This window comes from Leptosomus discolor, chromosome 8 (genome assembly GCF_034619465.1).
Source record: "Leptosomus discolor isolate bLepDis1 chromosome 8, bLepDis1.hap2, whole genome shotgun sequence".
NCBI lineage: Eukaryota > Metazoa > Chordata > Aves > Leptosomiformes > Leptosomidae > Leptosomus > Leptosomus discolor.
In genome coordinates, this window is record NC_141398.1 from 47,334,586 (window position 1) to 47,346,141 (window position 11,556).

Consider the following 11,556-nt stretch of genomic DNA (forward strand, 5'->3'; position numbering starts at 1 on the left):
AGTCCTTCATACCATCCTTCACCACAGTGAAAACTCCTTAATTGAAATCACCACTGGCAGAGTGAAAGCCAAGTGCACCCTCAAGTTCTGAAAATACTAGAGCACCCACGGCAGAGTGACTGGTGGACTGACATCTTTACCTAGAAAGATGTTAACAGCCTTTGCTACAAGTTAAAAGTATATAACTACAGGAAAAATTGGGTTGACACCGCAAATTACAGTAAACCTGGGCTACTACCTGTCATTTTGCACATCACTATCATGTCACAGCACAAGACTGGAAATAAGTTTTATTCTTGTGTCAGGCTCACATATGCCACCATGGAACTAAAGTTACATGCCTTAAAATGCTATTCAAGGATTTAGAAACTTGCACTTCAGCTTCATTCCAGAGTTAGATTCAAGGAGATTGATACTGGGGAGACTAAAGATAAATAGTAAACCAACACTACATTCTGCTTGTGGCATGCATGGAAGAACAACATTAAAGTGCCCTATAATTATGAATAGTTAGTTACGTAAAAAAAAGTCCTATTTAGAACATAAGAGTTAAAACTGACTTCCTATATAGAACCTATTGCTGTTCATTTTACTGTGAACTGAGGTTAGACGTTAACTAAGCCTTTTATAAAAAAGTTGGAAAAGTAGAATTATTTTCTTCTGCTTTTGTATCCTCCACAGAGATAACGGGTATTTAATAATACACATCACATTGTAAGCTTTACATAAAAAACATTTACTGAGCAGTATACAGCTTTATTAAGACATAGACATTCTCTAAACACTTTGAAGCAGCAAGAAAGAGCTGTCACAAATATTCTGTAGTCACAAGTTCCGTTAACTCAGTTTAGCTGTTGCCTTTCCACATAGTACAGTCAGCTCACTCTAAGGGGGGGAAAATTCATTTTAGTTCAATCTACCCAACAGAACTTGGAAGAAAGAGAAAAGTCACTATTGCTAAAGCAAGCAGCAAGCAAGCACTCCCCCATTCTCTACCTAGGGAGGCACATCCACGTTGTAAAATACAAAACAGCTTCCAGACCTTTAGTTTAACTTTTATACCTGCATTCAATTCTAAATACCTACAAGACTGTAAACTGATAAGTCTTTCTTATGTCTAGATAGATTTCTAGTGCTGCACTTTACTTCATCCTAAACCCCAGGTACCCTCACATCTTCAGCAGTCGGGCACTATGGGCTACAAAGTTCTGTTCAACTTCATTCTGCTTCGAAATAATTTACTTCTCTGACCCAGAGGTAAGGCTGTTACTGTTCAATTGCAGCAGAGAATTAACAAACGTATAGTTCTTACTCAGCAAGGGGCACAGAATAATAGATTACAACAAGAATCAAAACTTAGCTGTAGCTTTGTAAGCCTTTGTAAACATGAGATGGAGAATGGCAGTTAGCTCACATGGTCAGAGAGACACCAGAGCAAGCTCGAAGGAAGAGTTTATGCTTCTGTTGTCCCCCAGGCAATTGCCAAACCGCACATGCTTATTTAAATACATTTACTTTTTACACATTATCTGTGTGCAGCAGTTCTCCCCCTCCCTGTCCCTCCCTCCAATTTATGCCAACCAATTTAGGTTTAACTTCAGAAGAGTTAAAGCACTTAGAATTTGCATTCATTAACAGTATCTCACATGAAAACCTGAGACTAGGTGTCTGAATATATATGCAAGCCTACTAGTTTAAGCTTACCACTAAGTTATGAATATGCTGTACTGTATCTTGATTTAGTAGTTGCACATCAATATTATGGAGGTCTCCACCAGCCGTACAGAGTGTCTAAACATGAAGAGAGTGTTAAGATAAAAACTATTCTGAAAGTTTCTACATACATGGTCAGATTTTCTGAAAATCATGTGCTTCCCTGCTACATTGCAAAACTTTAGTAACCATCTTTCCTTTTGTTTAGCAGCCACTCATTTAGGGATAGCAAGAGCTATCACTATCAGACTACTCAGAGTTAGTTTATCAACTACTGTAAAATGAAAATGTTTTGGTTTGTTGTTTTTTGTTTTGTTTTGAGTGTTTTTGTTTTTGTTTTTTAAAAAAAAGGTTTAATACCTGTCCATCAGCCAGGGGAATGTTTACAAACGGAACAGTTTTATCTTGGGGTACTGATTTACTTCTTAGTAACATGCTTTGAACTCTTCCACTGGTAGGTACAGTTCTTGAGGCAGTCTGTTGTAGTCCAGCACTAGAATACGAGAACATTACTCTGAGGTTAGCTTCCTATGCTCTGCAGGAAGTTTTCAAGCATGAAGCAAATGCAAGTAGTAGCAAACATACTAATAGAAAGGCAGTCATGTTTAAATTTTTCATAATAAAATTGTTCTTATTCTACTTCAAAAAATGTAAGATTTGGATATCTTCTGCATGGAAACAAGCCTCTGAAATTTATAGCAGGCCAAGGTGAAACTAAGCCACTTGCTGATTTCATGACCCATTTAAGTTACTAAGTTTTTCACCCCCTCACATCAGATGGTGACTTCTGCCAAAAACCAAACTCTGTAGTGTATGGAGAATGACAGTAACTGAAAACCCTAACTGTTCAATATGCAAAGCAGTGATTGTCAATTTATTTGGTTGGGGCTCTTTGGGGGTTTGGTTTAAACTGGCTTAGTTATAATACCAAATCCTGTACCTCCACGAGAACAGGAGTTAATGCCCGCAATCAAAGCAAGATGTGCGACTGGTTCACATCCCCGCTACCAAATTTAGTGGCAGATCATGAAGATCTAGTAAATCTAGATTGATATTAATGTGGATATATACTGTCTTGCTATTTAACAAAATTATTTATTAAGAACAAGCGAAAAAACCCTTACCTTTTAGATACCTTTGGCATGGCTTTGAAATTTGTGGCACTGCAATCAGAAGCAAGAGACTTCATGGCCTCAGTCACACTTGCAGAAGAGTGAACAGACCTGAAAAAAAGTTAAAAAAAAAAAGTAGTGATTGCTGGGTTTGTTGTTTGGGCTTTTTTTTTTATTTTCTCCTCATCTACCGTAGAGTTTTAGCTAGGATGAAGATAGACCACTGGTGAATTAAAGAATGTTGAAGTGCTCCATGACAGAGGCCTAGTGATCTGGTGTATACACACGTGAAGAAGCCCTCCTGAGGTAGACATGGGACCGAACACCATAGGGGAATGAAAGGATTATTTATGTCAGTAGGTAAGAAAGGGCTGCAATACTTGAGTTAGGTATAATTAAGGGAGCATCCTCAGCTTTCTATTTGAGTATGCAAAAAGCTTCTTTTTCAGCAGGAATTAATTTTTCTAGATTACTTCTCTGGACATTTGGCCTGTGTGGTTGACTTGAATCCAGAGGACATTTTTTTTCCCCAGTTTTGGATTTTAACTCAGTTCAAAGAAATCTTGATGACAGAGGTTTACCTCACTCTTTCATCTTGTCTCCCTTTTCCCACACACATTTTGGAGATATTGTAAGGGTACGTGTTTTTGGCCCAGTGTTCGTGTACTTGAGTAAAAGCAATAAAATCAACCTTCAAAGACAAAGTTTTTGCAGAATGAAAGCAAGGCAGCCTTCTCTAGTTTGGTTTTGTTGAGCCAAAAATTCTATAATCCCAATTCAAGAAAGTAATTAAACCTGGATAAGATTTTTTAAAATTTCTTTTAGGCACATTAAACACTGATACATTATTTAAATTGCACTTCTCTGAAGACAATTTGAATGTATCAGAGTAAGTGCCAGTGGGTACAAGTATGCAAGCCAGAGCTATAGGTGTAGCAGGAGCTTCTAAAAAAAAATTTCATGCAGATATCCACCAATTTTTTAATTCATTAGATCTTATAGTGAGACTTGAATTTGGTCCATCATGACTAAGTAGCTCTAGGGTGTTTTTGCAAATATGCATTTTCCCGCTGCTGACACCTCCCTTTCAGCTAGGTACAAGGGCAAAATTATTACCTAACAATTCATTAGTCCTAACAGAGCAACAAAGAGGTTTCCCTTACACGCTCTTCCATTAAGTATTGTTTGGAAATCTATACTGATTACACAGATTCAGAACTGTACACCATTCAGTCAGCGAGAATCAGATCATCAGCTAGAGGTGCTTTTTTTGTTCAGGGTTCACATCACTACAATGCATCTGATTCAGGTTATGGAAGACGTCTTCATCAGATGTATTCCTATTGGCCTCAAATCTCAGCTACTTTATCTGAACAGAGTTTTATTTATTATTAAGTCACAAGTTCAGGTGAGTTAAAGTTATCAAAGGTCAGTCTTACCTAGAAAGAGGGTTCAGTTTGCTATTTAAACCAGAGGCCAATGAAACCAACGACTTTGTTTTGGAAACCTGAAAATGTATATGTAAGACTGCAGTTAAAAGAAGTGGCATTTTAAGGCAAAATGATAGCTATTTCCAGGGAACAATACTGTAAGAATTCCCTGTTAAGTCCCATAGTGCTGCCTTTTATAGTTCTACATATGCATAAAATGGCAAATATGCATTCCAAAACAAGAGTTTCATAATGCCACAACTATTTGTTCATACTGAAGTTCTGTACAAAGAGCCACCTTTCTAAATATACACCCTTCCAACTTGTAAGCCCTCTTATAATTACTGCCTGTAACTCTGCATATAGTCTTTTTGTTGTCATCTTACACTTCAGTGTCTGGTTGAGGCACTGCATTGCACAGATGGACTGAGGTGGTAAAATTAATATACCTGTGCTATTTGGTTTAGAGGTCAAGGTGGATAAGACTGCACAAGTCATTCAAATACAGAAAAGCATGTATTAAAACATGAAGTTGAGGAATTTTTTTAAAAAGTTTCAACAAAAAATGATTCCTCAAACCACTGAGACATACTGGCAAGTCAAGACAGAATGACTATGCCAGTATTTGCAAGTCTGTGTCAATGAGTTACCAGAAGTGCAGATACCACAGTTCATTATGAAATTAATTTACTACACAGCTTAGCCTTGCTTAACTTAAAATAAGTTGAATTTAAAACTGATTTTTCAAACAAACAGCAGGCCACTGGCCTGCCCTGTCACAGATCTAGCACGTCAGAACTGATTAAACCCTAATATTGATTGTTCACAATAAACTTACTTTTTTAGATATTTTCTTTGCAGAAATATGCTTGGCATCTTCATATTCAACAATTGTAGTTACCTTAACTAGAAATATATTAGAAAAACAAGGAAAATAAAAGTCTCATGAAGAGCACAAAACACCACTTCAAACTAAGTTGTTTGGAGCCCATTTACCCACTGACAGCTACGTATCAGTTCTGCTATCTGATGGTCATTCACCTGGGACAGAATTCAAAGCAAACTATCTGTGACACATGAGACAGTTAAAAGACACCAGATAATCCCTAGATTTCAGTGGTAGTGTCCTTCTTACTGTGTACTTTGGAGTACACAGAGAAATGGTATTTTCCTTACAAACGTCAATGGACAGGAGGTCAGAGGGGAACCTATGAGAAAATAGGGGTGACTTTCCTAGCTCTTCTGCCATATGGTAAAGCACTAACAAGTCACTTAAATCTGTCTCTTCTCGCCATTTTTAGTGATAAATCCAGAGGGCAGGAACTCTTATGTTTTAAGCCTCAACAGTAGCATTGCTCATCACCACACTGAATGCTGGGGGGACTTGTATGTTATGCTTGTAGTTACACGCTTTTTCATCTTGGATCCTTGAGGCTTAACATTCACTTTACAAGTGGTCAGTTCAAACCAATTAAAAAAGTAAATTTAAGAACCAAGCTATATATTAATGGATTGACTTGCCTTTTTTGCTGTTGGTCCTCAACTGTTTTGGATTTGGTACGTCTTCTAGAGAGCAGTCAGTCTAAAAAAAAGTGTTTATCTGACAAGGGAAAGTCAACGGCTTTTGCCCTGTAAATGCGTATTATCCTACAAAAGGATAGTGAACGCAAAAGGCAGTGAACAAAAAGGGCATAAAAGAAAGTGACAGAAGTGGGATTGGCTAAACACTAGTTTATTTTTTCAGAAATGTCTGGCCACCTGCAGATGACCCTAAAGCTTTAGGCAATGTTCGTAACTGCACCATGGCTCACTGTCTAGCCTTTCCATATCATCTTCAATTTAAACAGACAGACAAAATCATTTGTCTCAAGTGTTTACAGCAGGGAGAGAAGCCTTCTGTTCTGTAAACTGTGATAAAATTTGAAAACACACACTTACCACTGCAGCAGCAAGAGCCATTTCCTCCCCTCCTCGCAAATCTGTAACTCAAGAAAGGGTAACTTCTTCATATACTATTACTTGCATAATTATTACCTGCAGGTTCTTATCTTATGGGCTATGAAGCTGAACAAGTAATTCAAGATTACAGTTGCCTAAATAGTTAACCTAAGCTAGCAGATATGTTGCATTTGAATGACTTTCAAGTCTTGGAGGATAGTCACTCCTACAAAACAATGAACATCTTAGGCCATTTCAGTATGTTGAATCTTTGAAAGTATACTAAGCAGAGACACCAAGTATATAGTCTGAATTCAAAGAAAAACCCCCATACACTGCGCTGCTGAAAGCTAATGCTTTTAAGCAGAAGTTTTGGAGAAATATGTTGAAATAAATCCTCCGCAGAGGCTTACAGTAAGCTCAAGTACTTCAAGAGTCTTAGGTTTGATCTTTGTGCAGCCCCTGCAATTTCCAGCTGCAAGGTAGGTTCCAGAAACAACAGAATATACAGCAGACAGAGTGTACACCACAGCTTAAACTGCTGCAGAAATGTGAGGTTAAAATTAAACTTGTTCACTCATCATCACAGGTAAACAACTAGATGAGAAGGGCTCAGCAGTAAAAGACTTCAAATTAACAGAAAGACAAAATAATCTCTGTGGCTAGGATGAACAGATTCAGATGGAAAGAAGTGCTTAAGTTTTTATGCACAGCAAATGCTAGACTTGTAATTATTCCCTGTCTCTTCAGGCTTTAAACAAGATGACTTAGGAGCACACATAAAAGAAGGTTCCAGACTCTATACACTGTTACCTACTAATTCCATACCCTGTGTTACTGAAGTGAGTTTACTTGAACAAGAGTGCTTACTGGGCATCGGCAGCGTAACGCCACCGCCGATTAGCATAAAACATAGCACAGACAAAGCAAACTTCTTCATACAAGTCGCCAGGTTGATGGGTTTTCTCACATTCGTCAGGGGTACATGGTGCTGTAATGATGTCTGCACTCTCTCAAATGTAGGACCACGCACACTTACTAAGCAAGTCTTTTCTCTTCATTTTCCTGATCGCAACAGGCATCTTCAGCAGCTCCACCGTAAAGGCCTTCTCAGCTGTTTGCAAAAGCGAATCGAGCTCTTTCTTCATTTCCTGGATATTTTCCTCGGCTTTAAAACAAAATAGGCTTTTACTGCCATACGTGTTACACAATTCCAAGTATAAGCACTGGTAGACTGAATGAAAAAATAAAGTTAAAACAGGGTTTTATCCAGGGTCGCCTGACTTGGGAGGCAGAGCGCCCGAAATCCGCCATCAGGCAGCGCTTAGGCTGAGGAGAAACGCGGTGCAGCGAGCTGCAAGGAGGGGCCGGGGGCTCCCGCAACCCGCGCGGGCGCTGCAGCCCGCTCGCCCCCAGGCCGCGCAGGCCCCGGAGGCCGCCAGCGCGCCCCCTCCCGGAGCGGCGGCGCCCCGGAGCCGGCCCGAGCGCGGGCTCGGGTGTCTCTCGGCGCCCCTGACCGGACGCGGCGGGCCGCTCCCCTCTCGCCCCGGCTCCGGCCCGGAGGCTCCCCTCGTCGGGAGCCGCTGTTCCCCGCCCCAGCCGGACAGAGAGGCGCAGGCGGGCGGCCACCACCACTACCGCCACGGTGCCCGCTAGCGCGGCGGCCGGCCTCGGCGCCGTGCTAGGCAGCTCCAGCGCGCCGACCCGCGCCGGGAGCCGCCTCAGCACCTGCGAGCGCCGGCGCCCGCCGGGGGAGCGGGGCAGCCCCGAGGCCTTCGCCGCCGCCCCCCCGGCCCTACCCTGCTGGTCGAAGTCGCTGAGGAAGAGCGCGATGCGCTGATCCTTCTTCTCCTGGGAGAGAGCCCCGCGGTCGGGCTCCACGCCCGAGTCGGTGCTGCGCCGCTTGCCCACGGGCTTCCTCAGGGGCATGGCTGCCGCTCCACAGGACAAACACCGCTTCTCGCCCGGCAAGCTTTTGTAAGAGCCGGGGCTTCTCTCTCCCCTCCTCCTCCCACTCCCCCAGGCCCGGGCGGACACACCCTCCGGGCCAGCGGGAACGGGAGGCACTGGCCCCCCGTGAGGGGCTGCGGGTGTTGAGGGGACGGGGCGTCCCGGGAGGCCCCGATGTGTGTGTGTGTGTGTGTGTGTGAGTTCCCCGGCCTCTCCTGTCAGAAAGGAGGGAAGGAGGTGCGGGAAGCGGTGAGGGGGGGAATCCTGGGGTCCCTCATCTCGGTGGTGGCCCAGGGATGGGCTTGGGCACGGCCGGACGGGCACAAAGCCGGGGTCCTGGCGTCCTGGCAGGAGCTGGGAGGGCTTACGTCTACCGCTTTGTCCTGGTGGAACAAAATTAATTGTGCTTTTTTGTTAATTGCTTTGAAGCGGCCGGTGCTGGTCTCGGCACATGAGGAGCTGCGGTAGGGCGGATGGCCGCCTCCATCCCGGGGTGAGTAGTACCCGGCGCCGGAGGGTGTCGAACGCAGGCCCAGGGCCTGGGGCAGGCAGCGGTTTGCTGCCAGGGTTTGGACAGGTATGGGGGAACCTTCTTGCTGTATAGGAGGGGCCCTGTTTCAGATCTCAGGTTAGGTTTTAGCTATTTTACTGCTGTTCAGTGTGCAGAATAGGCACTGCTTCAAAGCTAGCCAAGTGAATAACCTGTTCTCCCTCGTGCAAATGGCTACAGGTTGTGAAAATTATAATTGGGTGAAGAGAGTGTTTAATAAACATGTAATAATGTGGAACATTAGAAAGGCATGACTACACATAATATTGAATGTACGAAAACAGTCAAAGCCATATCCTTAAAAGCAGATTTAAATTGAAGTGATGCAGAAATTAATGATCTGGTACATGGATAAAAGTAAATACTAGTTTGAACATGAAGTTAACTGCCTCATAGCGCAATCTGGCAAGTGTTGCTTCAGTGACATAGGAAATGGAGAACGATTACTTTTTTTTTTTTTTTAACATGTGCTTTATTATTTGGAAGTCTCATACATCTGAAGTACCATTATAAGGAGCACCTGTAGGAAAATCAAACCTAGAAGCATGCATTTGAAAGTAAGGATTGTCTGTTATTAATGAAATTTTTCAAAGACAATGAAAATAAGCCTCTTCTCGTAGCTTTACAGGATTGTTCCACAAAAATGCACATTAACCTTATCACAGTACATACAAATATTGTGGATGGACAATAGAAATCACCACCCTTCCACATGAGATGCATCAAGAACAAATTGTTATCCCTTATAATGTCAGAAACATAAAAGGCACCATAATAGAATGTTTAGAAAAAACTCAGTTTATGCCATTTTATTTTGATTTAAAAGTGTAAGAATTGCTGTCCCGACTTAAAACAAAAGGCCTTTCACACCTGTAAATTATCATTAGAAACTTGTAAACCTTTACATTTTTTCCAGAAGTATCAGGTGCAAATGCAAGGCAAATATAAAATCTATTGACTTATTAGATTACAAATACTACCCCATGAAAAAGCTGTAGTTACAAAAATATAAAAAAATATTTTAACTCCGATTGTTAGATCTTAGCTTCAATCTACACTGCATTACGAGTCCAGAGCCAGATTTGATGTGGACACATTCCTAGGAGAGGAAAGTGCTGTTTTGTGTTATTTTTACATCAGTATTTTGACCTCTCACTACGGTTTTGCTTTCTGGATTTGTTTTATTAGTGCATATTAAAGATGCCAAGTGGAGAGTGCTAACAGATAAAAGGTTGTATTTATCAATGGATAGTAGCAACATCAGTGTTCTCAGTCTACTGACCTCCAAGAAGGCCATTTCTCCAAGGATGAAAGCATAATTTTTTTTTTCTCCAAGCCTCCATAGTAACTGTATAGCAGCGTGCCATTTCATTTATGAACCTGTGACCACTGGCGGGTGATGGAGACGTACTAAATTCTTCTCACAGACTTCGGTAAGGAACTGTGAGAAGTACACCACCTGCTGACGCTGTGTCGTAGACTAGTAGCTGCTGTGGCAAGGGCAATTATTGGCAACATCTCATGTCTTCCACACTTAATAATAGATTGGCACGTGCTTTTTCCATATGGTGATTCTCTAGCCCTTGGCTTTAGTAACCTGGATCAGCATAGGATGTTGAACCAGCTACAAACGCAGCCTAACAAAGTGCTAGTGGACATTAAAATGAGTTTGCTTCTAAATAATAACTTAAAATTAATGACTAGATTAAATGAGATATTCTTAATGAATGAACTTTGTAAATGCTGAGCCTGACAAATGCTAATGCTTTCATGGCTGAATACTGGAAGCTATGTTCCTTCAGTCCCGTATCAGTGCTAGCAGAAGGTGTCCAGCTTCCAACTCTAGAGAAACAGAAGCCTTCTTTTGTTTTGCAGGGAAACTGTCAGAGATTAATACAGTAATACAGCTGTACTCCTGGATAGCAACCTGGTTTAGCTGGGTTTTAATAAGCCCTCGGGATCACTCAGCTAGCAGTATGACAGGGGAAGATTTAAGTGACCTGTACTATTGTTATTTTTATGCTTGGTGCAAGACATTTTCCTTTAACTAGCTTTTCTTTCATTAGAAACCACTCCCAGCATCTCTCCTGGTAACAACATTTCTTAGCCCTTGCCAGTTCAAGTTGGATTTTGGCCAGCTAATGGGTCTCTCAGTCATGTGGTTCCAAACAAATGTTCTCCGTAGATAAAGTGATTCTGAAATAGTGTTGTATTTTATCCTACTTGAAAGGGCTGACAGTACTCACATCTGCTTTGAAACAGTAACTTACTGTGTTCCGTGTGTATCTTTTATAAGAAGTGAGTCAACAGGAGACTTACGGAGTTGTTATGAGAGGAAGTGTTCAGTGCTTTTATGCTGGGAGAATGTGTTGAAAACATATGAATAAGAAGCTAATATTCCTCATCATGTTTCAGTTTCATAAAAACAGGGTTCAAGCAGACACCATGTTCACTCCTCTGATCAAAACTGTATATTCCACTCAGATTATGCTGTGATGGCAGGATTTCTTTTTAAGAGATGTTCAAAGGTATCTGCACACATCTGACAAATTTCTTTTTAATAAATAAACACGCTGTAGCTACGTGCTTAATCAGATTTGGAGAACGCTTCATACTTAACAGCAACAAAAAAAAAATTAAACCAAACAATATGCATAATGTAGTTTTTGAATTTTTTTTTAGTAGAATTTTAAGATGGGAAACATGTTCCTAGCTAAACAATTGCTCGTGGCTTTCTGTTTTGTAAAAAAACCCACACAACAGTAGTAATTTTAATGAGCAACTCCCTTCCCCAACCTATTATGTCAAAAGTTCACGAACGTAACTTCCAGTCAAGGCACAAAATCATTTACTGTCTCTTTCT

General features: G+C 41.4%; 1 protein-coding gene across 3 annotated transcripts; it reads right to left on the reverse strand.

The window, feature by feature from the left end:
* Positions 1-726: 726 nt before the first annotated feature.
* On the reverse strand, positions 727-8,122 carry LOC104345017 (borealin-2). 3 transcript variants are annotated; one of them, XM_086468879.1, is made up of 10 exons: positions 7,993-8,122; positions 7,233-7,361; positions 6,194-6,234; positions 5,777-5,837; positions 5,094-5,161; positions 4,265-4,332; positions 2,838-2,876; positions 2,074-2,206; positions 1,705-1,791; positions 727-885 (listed from the first exon to the last, which is right to left on the reverse strand). In XM_086468879.1, the coding sequence occupies exons 1-10, from the start codon at positions 8,120-8,122 to the stop codon at positions 838-840; spliced, it is 804 nt and encodes a 267-aa protein (XP_086325005.1). In that variant the 3' UTR covers positions 727-837. The 3 variants fall into 3 exon arrangements, with proteins under 3 accessions (XP_086325005.1, XP_086325004.1, XP_086325006.1); XM_086468878.1 differs by having other exon boundaries at positions 6,194-6,240; XM_086468880.1 differs by lacking the exon at positions 7,993-8,122 and having other exon boundaries at positions 2,838-2,936; positions 6,194-6,240; positions 7,233-7,412.
* Positions 8,123-11,556: the final 3,434 nt, after the last annotated feature.